At 50.0% G+C, this 21,074-nt stretch overlaps 1 protein-coding gene across 5 annotated transcripts in view; it reads right to left on the bottom strand.

Annotated features, from left to right (window-relative positions):
- Window positions 1-16,714, bottom strand: part of Tagln2 (transgelin 2) — a 960,136-nt gene extending 943,422 nt beyond the window's left edge. For 4 of the 5 annotated variants that reach the window (XM_051147913.1, XM_051147912.1, XM_051147911.1 and 1 more), the window contains exons 1-4: window positions 16,487-16,714; window positions 15,875-16,049; window positions 15,516-15,618; window positions 15,078-15,224 (exon numbers count right to left, since the gene is read on the bottom strand). In XM_051147913.1, the coding sequence (XP_051003870.1) occupies window positions 15,083-15,224; window positions 15,516-15,618; window positions 15,875-16,049; window positions 16,487-16,666 (600 nt within the window). In that variant the 5' untranslated portion in view covers window positions 16,667-16,714 and the 3' untranslated portion in view covers window positions 15,078-15,082. Of the gene's footprint in view, window positions 1-15,059; window positions 15,225-15,515; window positions 15,619-15,874; window positions 16,050-16,486 lie in introns of those variants that run through there. The other variant, XM_051147910.1, reaches the window with a different exon arrangement.
- Window positions 16,715-21,074: the final 4,360 nt, after the last annotated feature.

Here is a 21,074-nt window from a genome sequence, read left to right as displayed (position 1 = left end):
CCAGCCAGGTAATTGTTTTTCTTTCTCAAGTGTTTATTTTCTGAGCTCTTGGTCTCTCAAAACCCTCCAAGCTCAGACTGCTTGTCTCACCGAACCTTATTCCAAGCTAAGCATGGAAAGCTGTTGACAAGCCCTAGGAGGAAAGGAGACAGGGACATCTGCTACCACCACAGACACCACACCACCACCAGAACCACCAAAGCCACCACACCACTACCTCCACCATAGCCACCACACACCACCACCATAGCCATCTCACCATCACCACCATAGGCAGCCACCATACCTCCTCCACCACAGGCACCACACCTCCACCTCCACCATAGCCACCACAGCAGCTGCAGCTTAGTCCAGAAGCCTGCACAATTCATTCCCTAGATCCCTCCACTCCTATCTCCCTTGGAATCCAATTACTAGCCACACCTACGGGGTAACTACTAACCCCGTAACCAAAAAGGAATGTTAAACCCAAAGAGGCAACTGCAAAAGAAAGAAGGGATGTGTTCTTTTCTCCACTCAGACCGCCACACTGAAGGAAAACTTTAAAGGCAGGGAGGAGAGGGTGACGGAGTGCACCGTCAGGAAATCACTCCTCAGGGTTCTGTCTGAACTAGCAGTGCCTTGCTCCAGGCCTAAGGCTCATAGCAAACCCCTGAGCAATATGTCTGCTTAGCCATGTGTTTGGGCAACGTAAGTTGATTTAAAGAAACATTTATTCTGGATTTAGTGTGGTTTCCATACTTGCATACGGTTAAGACTCTCCTAGGACAGGAAAACTTCCTGGAACTCTCTTACAACTGGGCTACGAAGTCAACCCACAGGATATCCAGGCTGCAACTTGTCAGCCCTATTCTCCATACAGCTGTGCTCTGATGCCTGATGCCTAAAGAATCCAGAAATGGAGGGAAACCAAGGTTAGAAATGAGCAAAGCCAGAAGAAAAAAAAATTCCTCTAGCCACTGGTGCTGTAAAGCTGGAAGTGGGTATGGGGAGCTGGCTCATTGGGTACAATTCCTGCCACACAAGGCTGAAGACCAGAACTGGGATCCCAAACACCCACATAAATGCCCGATGGGTGTGGCAGGTATGACAGCCCCTCCCATAACTCCCAAAGCAATCCGGCTTCCTCGATTAACAGAATGGCAAGCTCTGGGTTCAAGTGAGATACCTTCCTTCAACATATAAGGTTGGAAGCAATTGAGGAGGATGCCCAGCACCAACCTGCAGTCGCCCCATGCATGCATGCATGCACACTCATGCAATGTATCTGAATGCTTATGCATACACATGCATGTACACCATGCATATTCATGCAGGTAAGAATAGAACAAAATGTTAGGTGGGGGTAGGTGGGTGTTCCATTTATATCAATGCTTAGTAAAAACTTAGGTTCTCTGTGTCCAGAAAGAGGCCCAACAATGCAGCATACAGACACACACACACACACACACACACACACACACACACACACACACACACACACACACATGTCATTGTCTCCTCAGAGAAAAGATGCCCCCAGGGCACCCAAACTGGTTGACTGCTTTCGGTTTTTCCTTCTCTGGTGTTTTCCCTTTGAATCTCTTTATTAGAGTACCTGAAATGCGCAAGTCACCTGAATTTCCCTAAACACAATGAGGCAGCTGCCTGTTGTAAAACCATCTCAGTCCTAGGTATTTCCCACTGCTTCTTTAACAAACCACCTCGAGCTTAGTAGCTTTTTACATAAACACAAGTTTATTACAGTTTTAAAGCTTGATGTAAGTTTCACTGGGCTAAGATTGAAGTATCAACAGGACTGCATTCTTCCTTGAGTTTTTAGTGCTCCGAGGCTGCCCCTTTTCCTTCCAATAGCCACACAAAGCCAGCACTGCTGGCTGTCTTTGACCGGTCTGCAGTAGTCACACCTCTCTGCTGGGAAAGGGTCTCTGTGCACCACGTGCCTGCAGTACCCCTGGTGGCCACAAGGTGGCATTGGATCCCCTGAAACTGAGTTCCAGGTGGTTATGATCTGCCCCTGTGGATGCTGGGAATTAAACCTGAGTCTTCTGGAAGAGTTGTCAGTGCTCCTTACCACTGGTCCATCTCTCCATACTCTAATATATTTTCAAAGACTTGAAAAATGAAACAAAAAATATTAAAAACACCAAAACAAGTGAATATGCTCCTTTAAACTTCATTTTAATTTATTTATGTTTTTATTTTGGAGATTTTTTTTAATAGAAAATATTTTTCATGCAGTATTTTCTGACCACAGTTTCCCCTGCCTCATCTCCTTCCAGATTCTCCTCACCTCACTACCCTTCCAATCCCACACCTTATTTCTCTCCCTCTTTAGAAAACAAACGGGGTCAGGCGTGGTGGCATATGGTTTTAGTCCCAGCACTCAGGAGGCAGAGGCAGGCGGATCACTGTTGAGTTCAAGGCCAGCCTCATCTATAAAGTGAGTCCAGGACAGCCAAGGCTACACAGAGAAGCTCTGTCTCTCGAAACACTAATAATAATAATAATAATAATAATAATAATAATAATAATAATAATAATAATAATAAATTAAGAAAACAAACAGGGGGGTCAGCACTCAGGAGGAAGAGGCAGGCAGATAGCTGTGAGTTAGAGGCCAGCCTGGTCTACAACGTGAGTCCAGGACAGCCAAGGCTACACAGAGAGACCCTGTCTCGAAAAACCAAAAAAAAAAAAGCCTGGGCAGTGGTGGCACATGCCTTTAATCTCAGCACTTGGTAGGCAGAGGCAGGTAGATCTTTGTGAGTTTGAGTCCAGCCTGGCCTACAAAGCGAGTCCAGGATAGTCAAGGCTACACTGAGAAACCCTGCCTCGAAAAGAAAAAAAAAAAAATGTCCAAACAAATCAATATAATACAAAAATGCCATTGAGCTAATTTTGTCTTGGTTATTTCCTGCTGGGAATGGACAGCCCTTAAGTGTGGTCTGCACACCCAGTGAGGCTCCATTGGAGAAACTAATTTTTCCTTCGTGAACGGTTGTCAACTGGAGATAGCTTCTTGTTCAGGGTGGAGTTCATATCCGCTTCCCCCATTTGCCTTGGACCTGTGCAGGCCCTGTGTTGACTGCCAGTCTTCGTGAGTTTGAACGTACGTCAGTCCTGGTGTGTCTGGAAGATCCTGTTTCCTTGGTGTGAGTGCATCCGTGTGCCGGTCCTGGTCCTGTTGTGTCTGGAAGTTACTGTTTGCTTGGAGTCATCCATTCCCTCTGGCTCTTATAATCTTTTAGCCTCGTCTTCTGCATAGTTCACTGTACGCCGAGGGGAGGAGAATGATGAAGATATTCCATGTTGGACTGATATTTCTATATATTTATATATTTGTGGTGTGCGCGCATGCACACACTGGAGCAGGGGCAGGGGTGGGGTGGGGTAGGGTGGGCAGGGGTGGGGTGGGATGGGGTGGGCAGGGGTGGGGTGGGATGGGGTGGCATGATTCTCCTGTCCCTACTTTCCATCTCCACATAAGAGCAGCACGAATACAGATGTGAGCTACCATGTCCAGGGATCAGGCTCTGCTCACTCAAGCTTTTGCAGCAAGCATGGTTGCCTGCTGAGCAATCTCCAAAAATTGAGGATCAAATTTAGGGCCTCTGGCATCTCAGGAAAGTGCGCTACCACTGGCCTAAATCCCCAGACACCTAGTTTTTGAGATGTTAATCATGCAAGCCGAATTTAGAAGATTTCTGGTTTGGACACATATGGACACTATTTTCTTCTTATGTCTTTAAATGTATGCATTAAAGGAAATTAAGTGAACTTAAAATGGATAACTCACCAAACGGAGATAGCGAAAACAAGCCATGAAATCAAGTAGGAATTGCTTTGAAATTGAAAGACAATTTTTAAATTATACCACAAACAAAACAAAACAAAACAAAAGGTAATTCCAAACAAGGAACAGATAAAATCTGAAGGACTAAGAAGGCATTTCGGGGTGTGCAGCAATCCACTTCACAAGGAGGAAGAATTACCACAAACACGGTGAGAACGTTAAACTCCTTGCTGACTTAACCAACACAAAGCACTGGCATTGATAGAGGATGTGTCAAACCGATATTAGCACAACAAGAGGAGGTCCAGCGACCATCTGACTAACGAGTGCCATCAATGCAAAGGACACTTAAGATTCATTACTGAACAACACTCCGGAATTCTACAACTCCTGTAAGAAAGAAATTTAATAGAAGTTTCCCCAAATTTGACAAGAACAGTAAAAAGTGACGTGATTTTTGCCCACAACAAACTGTGAAGTGAAACATTCTAATCTATCAGTAATAATAAGTGTTGTTCCACCCACATGCCAGGAAAGACTGGGCTGTCTTACAAGTTATAAAGTCAATATTCAAAGCGACTAAGAGGTGGGGGTAAAAAGCCCATTTATAAAGCATCTTACTCCTCTCTTGGTGGAGATCTTGGTGACATTTTCCAGAGTTCTTAAAGCTTACAATTATTCTTGCTTTACTATTCCAAGTGTTTGTTTCTGTATTTAATTTTCTAGTAATAATTTCATACTGCTTTTCTCAGTAGGAGCTTCAAAAAAACTACATAGGCTTCAGGCCTCACAAAAACCAAGTCCCGCCAGGAGTGGTGGCGTGCGGGCCTTTAATCCTAGCACTTGGGAGGCAGAGGCAGGTAGATCTCTGTGAGTTCCAGGACAGCCTGGTCTACAAAGGAGTCCAGGAAAGCCAGGGCTACACAGAGAAACCCTGTATCAAAAAAAAGAAAAGAAAAGAAAAGACAAAAAACAAATCCCAACTCTGATAAGGAGCTTTCTCAGCAAAACTTGGCTCAAAAGCACAGCGGTGTCCTACCCTTATCTTGTGAGGCTTCACGCAATTTCCTTATTGCACCGACCATGCCAGCTCGTTCTTAGACACCCTGGTTCTGTCTTCTTCCGGCTCTTTCTACTTGTGCATGTTTGGAGTCCTTTTCCTTCCACCTTCACCCAGAAGCAATCCTTTCGCTCTTCTCGTCTGTCTCCTGTTTTCATCATGTCCTATTTTCTCACTGCTGGACAAGCCCAGAGATGAGAGCTATGAGAAGGGCTAAGATGCCGAGGAGCCAGAAGAAGAGGGGGAGGGTTCTTCTCCTCTGCTCAGCCCTGCCCCCACCTCCTCCAGCTGCCTAACCCCTCCTACCACGGCACCACTCCCAGGAAAGTCCCAGAATCAGGCCTACATTGCTACCCAGGGGTCAGGATGCAGGAGAGGAGTGGAGGCAAGCATCTGGAGCACAGCTTGTCTGTTCCTGTTTGGACTTGACCTTGGAACAGTCTTTTCATCCTTTGGAGCCTTGAAATGTGCCTGGCTGGTCCTCTCACACTAGCTGAGGCAGGAGACAGAGGAAGTTTGGTTCTATGATGAATAAGCACATTTAGTGGGAGGAGCCTGGGCGACATGGTCCAGGAGCACTATTAAAATAAAGTCTGGCCTCTCACTTAAGCGTGTCTCCTGTGTAAGAGCAATGAGAGAGGAGACTGGATCTCTGAGACTCCCGGTCCCTTCCTCCCGCCCCTCTGAAATGCATGAAGGAAGCCAGCGTCCCAACAGTAGGATGACACACTCTCAAGCTAGGTGAGAAAGGAAATAGGATGGGGTGGCTGGCCACTGGCAGAGAATGAGAAGGGACGCTGCACTCCTGTACAGGGGTTTGTGTTACCTACCCATGACTATGCCTCTCCCTCAGGATCTCTCTGGGAGGCCCAGACTCAACTCCTTCCCCTAGACCTGTCTCACCACCTTCCATAGCCTTTGCTTCCATTTTAGGGATACCCATTTGATCCTCAGTAAAACTGTTTCCTCTAAGTCTGGTTTCCTAGCCAAAAGTCCCATCTTGGAGGGCCTAGAGGAAGCTCTCCCATGCCATGTTCCCTTGGGGGAACAGAATGGAAAAGGACAGATAGGATTTGAACTGGTTCCCAAGGCTTGACCCTGGCCTGGGCCTGGTTTCCTCCTGGGAAGGGATAATAGGCCCCACCCCTGGGGGGGTGGCTATGAAGATAAGACCATGCTCAAAAGCCAGCCTGCAGTGTTTTCTTACCCACCCCCCTCTCCCCATCACAGCCATGCAGGGTGTGTGTGTGTCAGGGGGTGGGGGAGGAGGGTCTTGTCCTTAATGTAGTACAAACATCAAGGCACAGGACTGGCTCTTACTCTCTTTACTAAGCTGCATGAGGCTTGAGAGCTGCGTCACCATCCCCTTTCCTGGAACACTTAAACTCTCCAAACCACCCTAAATTCTTTTTACATCAAAGTCAGGCTCATAACATAAATAAATGCTTAAATGCACCAATTACTTTATTTAAACTGCTAGCTGCTTCTCCTCTGTCATCAAAACTCCCTTTCTCTTTCCTGTTCTTAACGGCTTGCCCAAGAGACCGAGCTGAGGCAGGGCGAGAGGAGAGACTAAAACAGGGGAAGCAATCTGGAACCAAGCAGAAAAAGCAGAGGCACACGGAAGTGTGGAGACAAGGATGTCGGTGTTGGAGTGGAAGCAGGGACCACTAGGGGTGCTTGGGGCTGGACACTCTGGGCCTGGAGGGGGCTGAGAAGGAAGACCTGGGATATCAGCATTAGGACAGAGAGCCCTCTTGTTAGTCACCGCCACCTTTCCCCACACCCCTATTTAGCAGGTACCTCCCAGGCCATAGAGAAAGCTGTTAATAAAACTGTGCCCCTACCCACCCTCCCAGACTTCTTAAACTTGACACCACACCCTCCTACCCATCCAATGCTTGGGCTAGTGTTCCGTTGGTGTCCTAGACACGCCTGGCACCAACTTCCCTTCCTACGTGACCAGCACACAGCCCTGGACTGGGTGGCGGATGCTGAGATAAGGCCAAGGAGGGAGAAAAAAAAAAGCCGAAGCCAGGAAGTTGCACAGCCTGGTTCCCCTGGCAACCCCACCACAGTCACCAAACAGAGCTAGGGTTGAGGGGGTAGGGACAAGAATTGTTCCTGGCTCAGGCCAGGGCCCTTCCAAGACTTGAGTTTTCTTGTTAAAGAAACTTTTTCCAGTCTTCTAGGGCATACTGCCTTAAAAATTAAGGGCGAGTTTGAGATACAATTCAGTCTCTACCTGGGACCTGCGTTTAATAGATCTAATAAGTCTGTGGAATCTGCATTTCTCAGGAGCATCCCCATTGAATCCCATGCTCCGGTGTGAGGATATCACTTAGACAACAGATGTGGTCAGCAAGTTGAAGCTCCTGGTCTGGTTAGGAGAATCCATCTGTTCTCCGAAGTCTATAGCCCAGCTCAGCCCCAATGGCGCTTGGCTTTCAACTTCAACTGATTGACCAGAGTCTGGAAACCTAGATTCTAGTTCATGTAGAACCAGTTCAAACTCCTGAACTCTGAACTCCGCCTGGCTGCAACACTTCTCGTTCTGAGAGCCAGGAGCCAACGGGAGGTCCATACCTCGTGCTTTCTGCTCTCAGGAACCCCAGGAGTCCAGCGAAATCGCTCACACTCCCTAAGCTTCCATTTTCCTGTTCTCTCCAAAGGCTATGAAATACTAAAGCCTTACCAGGAGGTGACAGGCCTCTCTGGGATCAATAAATAATCCAAGTGTCTTGAAAGCACACCCCTTGGGTATTGTCTTGGTGGTCGTAGTAGCTTCTGTTGCAGGAGGTAAAAATAGGGCTATCTGAGAGAGGGCTAAGAAGGTCAGGCTGCCTTGAGCACAGAAACCTGCAGAAACAAGATCCAGGGACTGCGCCTCAGGCGCTCCCTCAGTTCCCATCCTAAGCAGCCAGAGATCCATTTAACTAGAGAGGTGGTTGCTGCAGGGCTGAGCTTCCTGCACCTCTTGCCAAGCCTGACCTCTCCCTTCCTCCACTGTGGCCCTGGTCTCTACTCACAGGAAAACCACAGTTCAAGCCAGCTGCGGGCTGAACCCTTCTTCAGGGTCAGCCATTTCAGGGGAACCCCACAATAGGGTGAGCAGTAGTTTAGACTTCTGCTGTCTAGAGTTTGGATTTCAGTCGCTGCTCCCTTAGTCTGGCTGGGCTAATGACTCATGCCCTTTGAGCTCCTGTGTCCTCCTCTGTAAAATGGGAAGCGATCATAGTTTGTGCTGGTGCCTTCTCTCTCTCTCTCTCTCTCTTTCTCATAGCTTTCTCATCCCAACAACTGCTAGCGCGTGAGTTACTGAAGCTAAATGCCTTTCTTAACCCCCTTCTCTCTCCTTCCTGTTCTACTGTCAATGACAGAGCCACTATTTTGGACTTCATTTTCTTCCTTCAGTCTTCTTTGCAGTGCCCTTATCCTTGGCCTTGGTCCCTCCAGCCTGAGCCACCGCAGTAACCCTTTTCCAATTTCAGACCTTGTAGCCTCACAGAACTCTCTGAACAAAACACAGCTTACAACTCTGCTGTCTGGATCTGAATCATCCAGTCATCGAGGATGATGGCAGACACCTGTAATCCCAGCATGCCAAAGGCAGAGGCAGGAAGACAGCCACAAGTTCAAGGCCCAGCACAGAAGGCCCTGTCTCCAGGAGAAGAATCCAACAGCTTGCCTTTGGGAATTGTCCCGATGATTTCTTTCTCTCTGAAGCTCCTTTGACGATCCAATCCTCACTTCTCAATCACGTTTCTTAGCATCATCTCTAAATTCAAAGATCTATATATAATCCAGGCTGGCACAGCCTCATCTCTGCAAGGGCACTTACCACTTTGTTCTTGGAAAGCCTCGCCCTCCCTGGTCCCCCACTATGCTTCCAATCAGCCTTGCATCTTCAGATGTCATCATCCATACCCCATGGAAGGTGTATGATAGAATCTGATATTTTTTAAAAAGATTTATTTATTTATGTATTTATTATGTATACAGTGCTATGCCTGCATGTATACCTACATGCCAGAAAAGAGTATCAGATCACATTATAAATGGTTGTGAGCCACCATGTGGTTGCTGGGAATTGAACTCAGGACCTTCTGGAAGAGCAGACGGTGCTCTTAATCGCTGAGCCATCTCTCCAGCCCTAGAATCTGTTTTTAAATTGGTTTTCTAGTAGGGGAATAGGGCTCAGTGTGTGGTAGAAGCATAATGGTGATGATGATGATGGTGGTGATGATGATGATGATGATGGTGATGATGATGATGATGGTGATGATGGGTCATGGCACCCATCCTGGAGATCCCCCAAGACCTAGACCCTCTTTTTTTTTTCTCGAGACAGGGTCTCTCTTTGTAGCCTTGGCTGTCCTGGACTCGCTTTGTAGACAAGGCTGGCTTCAAACTCACAGCGATCTTCCTGCCTCTGCCTCCCCCGAGTGCAACCTAGACCCTCTTATCATATCACAAGTCATGTTGCTTTATGATCGGCTCCTTCCTTTTCTTACCCCTTTTAGGAAAGCAGATATTGCTTGTCTTGCTAATTACAGACACCCTCCCCCAGATCCCAGCAGGTTCCCCACCTTGAAAAGATGTTTGAGGGTTACTCTTTGAAATAATGAAAGGATAAATCCAAAACATAGAGTTCCTGGCATGGTAGGTAGCAAAATATGATGGTGAATGCCACCACTATCACCATCAACATGTGTCTATCACACACTAAGCCATATTTTCCCACTAGAAAACCAACTAAAAGGTCATATTCTACCCTAGTGGGGTGTAGCAGTGACAGGTGACAGCCCCAGTGTCTGATGGGATGTTTCCATCATCTCTCCGTATCTGCTTCAGGATCTACTGATGCTGACGCGTCTGTCCCTGCTGATCCCTGGCTCTCACTTTAACTCACACCTTTTTGATTGTGTCCAACCCTAAAAAGAGAAGACTACCTTCTCCCTACCCACAGACACTTGACCTCTTACCACAAAGCCAGTGACTGCTTAGTATTCCAAAAGTGTCCCTAACCAGGCTCCCATACTCCCCTGGGCAGATAGAAGCAGACAATTCCTGATATAGGTGACCTCTGACCCCCATGGCACTCAGGAATTCCCCAGTGTGTAAAAGAGTTGGCAAGTGGGAAGCGCCCTCATCCCCACCCCCACCCCACCCCGTAGAGCCCTACATGTTCTTCTGAAAGACTTGTATCCCTGGCTTCGAGAACCATCAAGGCTCACATCCACCTGTTATTTCCTTCCAAGGCCAACAGAGTCTTTGTGCAAAGAGGTCATGTGTCAATTATTTACCCTGTAAGATCTGACACAGAACCCCAGTAAATGTTGAAAGGCAGACACATGAAAAGTGAGTGTATCCGAGCATTTCCAGGCAGAACTGCCTGTTTTCTTCCACTAGGAAATGAGATTGCTCCTATTTGTTGAAGACGTTCCTTCTGACCCTTGAGAGATTCCAGAGTCTAAGAACCTTTAGGGCAAGAAGATCATTTTTCCTTCTCTAACCTAAATTTCTCTAGATGCAATTTCAGGGCATTTTTCTGTGATCCACCTCCCCGGCCACTGGGACCGAAACCCACAATTACTAATTCATTCTTTTAGCCATTTCTTGAACAAATTTAATCCCAGGCCCTTTACTGCGTCCTTTCCTAGAGAACTATTACCCCGTCTTCTTCTTCATCTTTTTTTTTTTTTTTTTTTTACCCCGTCTTCTTTCTGTTCCACTGCTCCTTGGGCCCTTCGCCAAGTTCTCAGAGAGCAATAGGGGCAGGAATGACGCCTACCGTTCTCCTCGGTGGACAAACACACTGATGCTTACGCACACAGAACCCACACACACCTTTACCCTCCCATTATCTTCCCCCTCCCCCCGGGCAGGCAGACACCCACAGGCAGCCTCTTTGCAGATTCACCTCTCCTACGTGGGGCCCCCTGAGCCTTAGTCTATTCAATCCTTAAACACCTGGGTACACAGTCACAACAGAGACAGCACAAACCTTCGCTTTTTCTCACAGGTAAGCCAAACTGGGTGGAGCTTCTGAGACCCTCCTCCTCTCCCGCCCATATCTAACTCTCCTTCCTATTGGCCACCATGAGCCACGCCCACTTACTCTCCACCTCCACAGTGATTTTCCACTCCGCGGCTGAGGGCAAAATAAATGAACCAAAGTTGACTCTGGCCTCTTCCTCCGGTGCTCCTCCTCCTCCCCTCCCATTTCAAACCATCAATCAGCTTTCCATTCTCCCAAAGCACACATACACCCTCCATCTACTTTGCAGTTTCTCTGGCCGCAGGGAGTGAGGCTTCTGGGGGGCGGGGGACCAAACAAACCAATAAAGCCCTGCCTATGTGCAGTGTAGATTCTATGGGCGGACACTGAAAATGAGTAAGTAAAACATATTGGCTCTCGGACAGTCATAGATGACATCGGGGAAGGAGGAGCGATGCAGACTGAGGTGGTGTGTGATTTTGAGTAGGGCGGTCAGGAAAGGTGATATTTGAACAAAGCTTTGAGGAGATAAAAGAGCAAACCATGGAGAGACCTCGAAGGAGATTGTTTTAGGTCACCTGAGTCATCCATCCTCCAGCATTAGTAACGAAATACATACAGAGAACAGGCACCCGGAAATGGCAAGCAAGGGGACATTGTACAAAGGAGCTGTTCTTCTGGCATCAGGGTTGGGACCTGTCCTGGGATGTAGGGGTGGAAAGAGTGCCAGGAAAAATTAGCAGAGACAAGTCAGGAGTGAAGCTGACCTCAGCAGGGACCAAAAGCTAGAAGGCAAGCACACAGAACACAATACAAGATCCTAGGATGCCAGTCCCCAAAAGGATTTTGTCTTAGCTTCCTCTCTCTTGATGATCAGGACCAAAAGCAACATGGAGAGAAAAAGATTTATTTAGTTTATACATCCTAAGTCACACTTGATGGAATCACTCAAGGAAGGAAGTCAAGGCAGGGACCTGGAGGCAGCAAGTGAAGCAAAAGTCATAGGGGAACGCGTCTTACTGGCTTACTCTTCATAGCTTGTTCAGTCTTTGTTCTCTCTCTCTCTCTCTCTCTCTCTCTCTCTCTCTCTCTCTCTCTCACACACACACACACACACACACACACACACACACACACACACACACACACACATCTTGTTTTGTTTTTTGCCTTTTTTGAGACAAAGTTTCTCTTTGTAGTCTTGGCTGTCCTGGACTTGCTTCATAGACCAGGCTGGCCTCGAACTCACATCAATCCACCTGCCTCTGCCTCCCGAGTACTGGGAATAAAAACGTGCGCTACCACACCCAGTTTCAGTCGGCTTTCTCACATCACCCAGGACCATGTGGCCAGGGATGTCACACCCCCCACTGTGTGCTGTGATCGCCCACTTCAATCATTAACCAAGAAAACAGGCCAATCTGATGGGATTTCAATCGAGACTCCTCTTTCCCAAAAGACTCCAGTTTGTGCTAAACAACAAAAACACCAACAAAACAACCAACCAACCAAACAGACCCAAACTGATCAGGACAGAGCTGAACACTTCCTGGGATGGATTAAGAGATCCTGAGATTCCTCTCTAAGCTCGGCAGCTGGAGATCATAGTCAGAAAGAAAAGGAGCATCTCTTGGATACCATTGACGTCTGCCTTGGAAATGTTGCTCTGGAGAGTGAGAGGGGGCCGCTGAAGCTCCTTTTATCATATTCATCAGTGCAGTGGTGAAAGCACCAATGGGCAGCAGCAGTCTCTCGGCCCCTGTGCACACAAAGCCTACCTTTTATCCTCTCACTTCCATTTCTTGGGCCCTTATGAGCAATTCAGCACGCATGTTCTTTTCACTCTGGGCTTACCACGATCTTTACAGGAGCCTGAGGAGAAATCCTTCTCCGGAGTTAGAGAATGAGGAATAGCATCCCATTACCTCACTTACGGTCCCTCCACATCCCCGGTGGTGAGGCTGTAACAACACAGGCTGAGCTAGAGCTTCAGCCTGGTTGACTTAGGACTCAAATACTGGCTCCTTCGGTTGACGCTAGTTTCTTGCCCTTTGTGAGAGCCAGGGGATAGAATGGCGGCCAGTAACAAGGTTATAACAACCCCTACCCTTCCGTAAGAATCTTCCAGGACCAGGCAGTGTTAATGCTGAGGCATATCACATCCCAGAAAATGGCAGCGTGTTGACAAGTTTGTAGTTCTATATAGTTAAAACGGGGAAGGATGTTAAAAAAAACAAAACAAAACAAAACAAAACAGTGAATTCTGTGTTTTCTCTGCAATGACATCACTCTCTCACACTGGCAGTCCACAAAAACTTCTTGAGGGGGAGATAAAGGCGTGACAGCTAACCCCTTGGAGATTTATACAGAGGCCGCAGCCTGTCTTATCTGTGCCACAGCCCCTGGGAGTACAGCAAGGAAATGCTGTCTCTTCCATAGTGTGGTGTCAGGGCAATGCTGACAGCTATAAACCATGGTGTGGTGCCTAGCACACAGTAGGTGTCTCTAGGAAGAGACTGCCACAATGAGATAGGGAAGGAGGGAGAGGCAAGAGCTCTTTGGTTACAGACCACGGGTATCATGAGTCTCAGGCACAGTGTTGTGGCTTTCTCCCCTGAAAAAAGACAGGCGATACCACAGTAGAAAGGAAGAGAGGAACATGGGAGAGCACGGCCCAGTCTCAGGACTGGCTGATTCAAGTGGACATGGGTGGGGCACTATGTGAAGACATGAAGATAGCATAGGAAGCCTTGATGGGAGATCCACAGGCTACAACTATCCATTGATGAGTTTGGGCTGGGGTCATTGACCCTAAGTTGATTATCTTGCCTAAGGCCAAAATCTAGAGCAAAGACGCTGCTGGGCTCTCTCTAGAATGTAGCTCCCAGGTGCTCGGGATCAGGGGGCGAGGGGTCTCCACAGCCGCCAACTCATTCTTGCTCATTTCCCAGCCTTTGGTTTCACCCAGCTACTGTGAGCCCCATCTTCAGCACCCAAGCTGGAATAGCCTCCTCCAACATGGGGGCCATCTTGCTCCCTCCCCCTGCTGCTTGGAAGCCTCCTATTTGATGAGGCCAGTACTCAGCCAAGAGCAGCAGGCTACCTGCCCAATTTAATGGAGAGTAACGTTCTCCCATCCTGCAGACACAGCCCCACCATCTGCATTAAAGCACTCCATCCCCACCCCCACCAAGGACAGCTGTGAGGTCCTTTCTCCTCCTCCTCCTCCTCCCTTTGGTTTTCCGAGACAAGAGTTTCTCTGTGCAGCCTTGGCTGTCCTGAACTTGATTTGTAGACCAGGCTGGCCTCGAACTGACAGAGAACGTCTGCCTCTGCCTCTGCCTCTGCCTCCCCAGTACTGGGATTAAAGGCGTGCACCACCACCGCCCAGCTCCTGTCCTTTCTTAATCCCAACTTATCTTCCCCTAAACCAAATACCACAGAATGGGGTCAGAAAATGAAGACAGGGCTTAGCCACACAATTTTCCATCTTGGCCTTCTTTTCCTACCTGGTATGTCTCCCTTCCCCAAAGTGGGTTCAGTGGCCCTAGCGAGACACAGCCTGAGTCCATCCAAAAAAGAATGAGATCCTTTATTTAAGATCGGCAAACTCGTGTTCCTCAAAGCCCCAGACCAAGGTGTGGGTATTTCTTCTACCTCTGCTTCCTCAGCCGCACCCCTCAGCCACAGTGAAAGGAATGGAAAAATTAAGAAGCCAAGAGGGCCTCTGCTAGGGAAAGCTGCCCAGAGGTGTGGTAAGTACAGCCCAGCTGTGGCTGGAGTGACAGCCACAGGCCCCTCCCTATAAATTATGTCCTTGCAGCCACAGCTGTAGGAGACTCATACTTGAAGAAAGAAGGTCACTGCAGCACTGGGCCACAGGGCAGGCTCTCGGACTCCTAGCCAAGGAATGGATGGGAAAACGCAGAGGGAGGCCAGGAAAGCAAAAGCACGCTGGGGAAAGGAAGCTTTGGTCCCAGGAGAAACGCTGGTCCAGTTTTGATGGTTGTGGGGAAGGAATGTATTAGTAAGCCCAGAGATAGAGAGACATCGGGCACCGCCAGAGGTGACAAGATAGGCTGGACCCCACCCTGGGGCAGAGGGGAGCTGAGCAATCCAGGGGCTCTCAGGGAATGTCACTGCTAAAACATATATATACATATATATTAACCATTCACGGAGGGCGGGGGGCAGGTGTGTGTGTGTGTTGGGGCGGGGGTTGCGATCAGAGGATCTGGCGTGGCATCCCATAGCCGGTCATGCCAGCCTGAGATGCTCCGCGGTTGGTGCCCATTTGTAGCCCAATCACATTCTTGCCCTCTTGTAACTGGTTGTCCGAGAAGTTCCGAGGGTTCTCCTTGGATTTCCTGGGTAAAAAAGAGTTCTAGTTAGGAGCTGTTCAGAGGTTTTCTACCCCCAGTATATTCTTCCCTGGAATGTCTAAATGACACCCACTCTGCCTCTGAGACCCCTGGGCTGCCTAGGAGCACCTCTTTGTCTCTCCAAAAGGTCAGTCATTGTTGCTACCACCACCTCCTGGAGTTCTAAAGGTGCTTTGGACAGACTGGCTCTATGGCCACATCATTTATTCTCTAGGGACAAGAATGGGCAAGAATACTGGACCAGCAGGGCCCTATGGCTGCCCCACAGATACTTACTTAGGAAACCAGTTGGGATCTCCAGAGAAGAGACCATCATTCCTGGCTACTGCCAGCCCACCCAGGTTCATTAGTGTCCGCTGAACACAAGCCATGTTCTTGCCTGGAAGAAAACGGTTATGTTGTATCAGCAGACGTATAATGCCAGGATTCTACTTGTCACTAGGTCTGCACACTTGGCACCCAAACTTTAATTCAATTGTTCCGATCCCAACCCGCATCAAACACACATGCACGCCCTCACACTGGTCCTTAAAAAACATACCACCTATTCTTTTTCTTTGGTAAAGATGGCCCAGCCCAACCCTCCCCACGCCCAACCCCGGTCTCCTGGGGAACAGCCCTGGACCACGGCCCACCTTCCCAAAGATCCACAGTCTGGAAGATGTCAGTGGTGTTGATGCCGTAGCTCTCAGCTGCCTTCAGGAACTGAGAGATCTGCTCCATCTGCTTGAAGGCCATCATCGAGGCCTGGATCTTCTTTATGGGGCTCTGCCCCTCGGGGAATAGTGAATTAATAAGCTCACACAGCACCTGGAAGAGGCAGCAGGCGTGCAGAAGTGAGGGCGTGCCCATTGGAGATCAGAGCACCAAAGACAGCCAACCAGAGAGGTGCCTTTTCTGCTGTGAGCCTCAAGGTGCCTTCCTGCCTCTGAACCCACATGAAGGGCCAGTGTGTCGTCTTTCCCTGCAACTCTTGAATAACTGCCTGGAGTGTACCTTCTCACCTTCTTTCCAAACAGCTATTGTATCAGCGCCTACGAGCTTCTGCTCCAAGAGGCACATGCACCTTGACCTTCCGCCACGGCGGTAGGAAAGCCCGGGCGCCCTAACAGCCTGATGCCAACCTTAGGTCTGGGTGCTCTCTTTCTTCCTCTCTTCTGTGGGTTGAACAGTTGAGGGTTCCCCCCAACCAACCCCCCCCCCCAGCATCAGCCCGCCTCTCCCTGCACCTCCCGCCCAGTTCTCACCGTGCCATCCTTGAGCCAGTTCTGGAAGTTCTCCCGGCCAGGCTGGGGCCGGCCCACGTCCTTGCGGCACTGCGTGGTGATCCACTGGATCAGGATCTGCTCCAGATCTCCGTCATACTGTTTCTCGATCTTCTGCTGCACCTCTCGGCTCAGGCCGTACGAGGGTCCCCTGTTGGCCATGCTGAACAGCTGTGGTGACAGTGAGGAACTGTGGAGCGGACACAGGCAGGCCCATGGTTAACCTTCTACAACACTTGGGGGGGGGGTGCCCGTGAGGGCCAGAGAGGGAGCTAGCACAGGAGGGCTGTGAACTCTGGCCCCTCTAAGGCCACAAAGACATTAAGTTTCATTTGAATGAATGGTCCTACGTGTAGGCTGAAGGGTAGTACCCGTTGGAATACAGAATGGGGTAAATGATTTGGGTTCTGCTCTCCATTTGGAGTAATGGAGCTTGGCAAAGGCAAATAGATCAGTCACGCCTTCAACCCTACTCTTTGCAGCCTTAAAAAAAAAAAAAAAAGATTCAAGAAACAAGAATACAGATTTGCCGGGCGTGGTGGGGCACGCCTTTAATCCCAGCACTCGGGAGGCAGAGGCAGGTGGATCGACCTGAGTTTGAGGCCAGCCTGGTCTACAAAGGGAGTCCAGGATAGCCAAGGCTACCCAGAGAAACCCTGTCTCAAAAAAACAAAACAAAACAAAAAACCACTAGGTTTTAATTGAGCACCCACTACGTATAATAGGGACCATAGAAGAGAAAGACATCTCTGCACCATCCACAGTGGCATCAAGGGGACACACGGAGTGGAGGCAACAGCGGAAACAGTGCACATAACGCGGACACTAAGCTGCTCAGTTGAGATCATGTTACGGGAGTCAGGGACAGAAGCAGTCTGGGTGGGCTTGCTGGGAACGGTGGGCCCATACTTTAGCCGGCCAAGGGAATTGCCTGTGACAATTTCCTAGCAGTGAAAACAGACTCTTTCCTTTCCCATCTAGGACCTGAGATAGGCAGACTAAGCCCCTTTCCTTACTTTCCCACCAACGTGGCCTTAAGTGAATTTCCAGAACTGGAAGATGTTATCGCCTTACATAGTTAAGACAGGGTGGGGAGGGCACGTAGATCTATCACTTTACATAGTTAAAAGAGGTGGGTGGGAAGTGGGATGGGGCACCGTTTGTGGATGGAGTGACTAGCCAGGTGGGCACAGTGTTACCACAAGAGTTCTCATTCTTGGTAAGTGAAAGGGCAAGGCATCACGGGAAAAGAGAAGGAAGGGTGGGTGTCATGCAGGGTCATGAACCAAGCAGTGCCCTTAAAAGCCAGAGAAGAAAAGGAAACGGTTCTTCCCTAACTCCCCAGCCTGGGTGAATGCAGCCCCGCCAGAACCCTCCCGCTGGGTCTCTAGAACTCTTAGAGAGCCCAGCGTGTCACTGAGTTCATAGTTTCTTACAGCAGAAACGGGAAATTAACCCAGGGCCCTCGGGTGTTTCTTTTTGGGGGAAACCTGGCAAGAGAGAAAAAAAGGATGGCAAAGGGCACAGCTGGGTTTAACTTTCCTTGAGGACCCTGGTGAGTAAGAACTGGTAGCTTCTGACCACAGGCCTGAGTTGGCAGCCCTTCACTGTGTGCAGCCGGCCCCACCCATCGCTTTACTGACAGGTCCCACACCCAGGAACGTGGGGAGCAACGACTGCAGTCGCTGCTGAATGCACAAGGGAGCCAGGAACAGAGGAGGGACGCCGCCCCTCACTTGCTACTCCCAGCCACTGCTTAGGGGGGGTCCTTCTGTCAGCTCAGAAACAAGCCAGCTGTCCCTGACGCCTCACAAAATGGTATCCACGGGACAAGCGCCTCCATTCAGAGAGAGAGGAAGGGAGCCCACATCTGGCTTCAGGCCAGGTCAGTCTTGAGGGATGAAGTCATCCTGGCTCCCTCTCTCAGGCACCCCCAGGTTAAACACTCCCACCACCCCCTCAATGGACTCTGGTGTTCTGCCAAAATACAAGAAGCCAGGCTGTCTGTAAATAATGTCCTCTGTCTGGGCAGAGGTTGGTGTGCTGGGTCAGCCCTCTCCCCTGACCCTTCAACATGGCTGCTCCTTCCAACTCTGTGTTATCCAGCTGCACGTTTCCGGGCAGGATCCTTCCCCATCAATCAGTTATTTTTAAACTTTGTTAGGAGATTTCCCCCAGCCAGACCAGATAAATAATGTCAGGCTGCGTCCTGACCCACACCACAGCACAGACCACACACACAATCAACTGGATGAAGGCAGGTAGCGGAGTGGAGTGGAGTGGCTGAGGCCTGAGCAGTAGGGGCGGGGGGGGGGGGGGGGGGGGGGGGGTTGGGGGGTAGCAGCATCTCAGCTCCCAGTCTATACAAGAACAGTGTTGTAACCTCTGACTACAAAAGAGTGGATAGGAACCAGGATAGGCAAAGGAGGGGGCAAAAGGCTGCTTTCACAAGCAGGCCTCTTTTCCCTGCCCAATTTCTAGACCTCTCTTCTGGAGGTAGCTTCACGCTTGTCACTGGGGGCTGTTTCCAACGAGCTGACCCGCCTGAAGCCAGGGCACAGGCAAAGAAAAGGCAAGAGAATCACTAACTGAGATGCCAAGGTTAAGAGGGTGCAGACAGCCCAAAGGCAGACCCCTTCCAGTGTCACCTCCCCACCCCCAGCCCCACCCCAGCTCTACCTCCAGACAGGTGAACACTGAGGGTCCCTCCCCTGGCTTTGGAGCCTGGATGCAGCTGGCAGGGTTGTCGGCTTCCAGCTGCAGTGTCTTTGTCCCACTCTGAGGCCATGACCGTAGAACCCCAAAGTGGCAGAGCCACGGGGCGGAGTTCTCCAATGAGGCTACCCCAGCCAGGCCAGCCTGGCCAGCAGCTGTCTCTCTCTGTCTCTCTCCCCCTACTCCCTCAGGCAGGCAGGGAGCTGATGGGTTGTGGCTGCTGCAGCTGGAGAGACCCACCCTAGTCACACCCAGGAGACCTACCCCAGCCTTCCCTCAGAGAGAGAGAGAGAGAGAGAGAGAGAGAGAAAATAGCACGTCTGCTTCTGGTGTGGGCTAAAAAAGATCTGTCCAGCTGGAACACAGGTGTAGGAGATGCCCACAACTGGGTATCCCCAGGGAATACAACAGCTGGTCCGCTTCCGTGGTGAGCTGGCAGTGGCGATCTCTAGAGCTGATCGTGGCCCTGGGAACAATCCTTATCCAAGCCCACGAGGTTGCAATAATTGGGAAAGGAGAGGCCACAGAAGGCCTTCCAACCCTGTGCTCCACCCAAATCATGGATGGCAGTTTACCTCACCCCATTCAATGTAAATGCTGCAGGCAAGAGGAGCACCAAGGTGGGAAGGGTTGGACTTTTAAGATTTTTTTTTTTACTTCACTATTTATTGGAAGACAAGAGGGACTCTCCGCTCACTGTGCAAATGGAATGTAGGGACCGTCCCACCTCACATGTGAGCTGGGACTGTTCTGAAACAGAAATGCCACCCGGGAAGGCAGAAGGCCAGTAAGAGCACCATGGTTAAGGGGGTTGCCTGAGGGAAGATCGTCTCCCAGCCAGGGGCAGCCCCCTCACCACCTAGAGTCCTGAGCAGAACAGAAAGCTCAACTCCACAAACAGGAAGCCCGCAAGGCCTGCTCTTGAGGAGAGGAGGGGGTGGAGGCCGTTGCCATGGCTTCTGTGTACCAAACACAGGAATGGAGGCAGGGTGGGGGCCCCCCCAGGCAGGAACACCCACTCCACACAGATTTGGGTGGAGGCTCTGGGCAAAGGGGCATATGGGATTCTAACAGCTCTTGGAGTACAGTCGGACTCAGAAGAGGCAGCTTTGGAGGACCTGGAGGGCATATGCAGTTTGTGGGTAGACAAAGTCCAGAAGACAGGCACATCCTGGGTAGGGGGTAAAACCGTTTTCTGAACTAGGAAGCCTACACCTGGCAACCTCGAAGGGCGATAAGCGATGAAGTAAAGACAGACTAGGGTCCAATGCCCTCGGGGACCGGCATAAACAATAAAGTCCTGGGTGCGCAAGGGGAATCGCAAGGACGAAGATTATTTGTGGCTCTAGAACTATAGCTCCCTGCTCACTCCTTCTACCTTGGCCCGCTGCAGTCTGAGGGGTATGTACCCCGAGCTGCAGGATGGAGAAACTAGGAGGCGCTTAGAGATGAGGGAGCGGTCCCTGATTACTGCTCTGAATTAGGGAGGCCGTCCGGCCATAGGTCTCCCATCGCACCTACACTTTCCATCACCGGTGCTTTTGCTCCACAGATACCAAGTGTACCAGAACCTTCCAGATAAGAACATAGGGAGGTCTGTAGAGCCCAGGAGGGAGGTAAGCTACTTCCGGTCTGCAGGTCCAGCCCCTTCGCCCTCCCCCCCCCCACGGCCACACCCTAGGCCGTTACTGCTGATGAGTCACCCACCGCCCTCCCGCCACTGGGGTGACGCAGGTCTGGGCAGCCCGCCCGCCCGCGGCCACCACCGGCTTTCCCAGCAGCAGGGGGCACGGGAGGGGGCAGCGGGGCTCAGACTAGGGTAGGAAAGCTTGGACAGCAGCCAGTCCCTACAGAC

Source organism: Acomys russatus, chromosome 6 (genome assembly GCF_903995435.1).
Source record: "Acomys russatus chromosome 6, mAcoRus1.1, whole genome shotgun sequence".
NCBI classification, from domain to species: domain Eukaryota; kingdom Metazoa; phylum Chordata; class Mammalia; order Rodentia; family Muridae; genus Acomys; species Acomys russatus.
The sequence above is the reverse complement of the archived record's forward strand: the minus strand, read 5'-3'. Positions and strand labels throughout refer to the sequence as shown.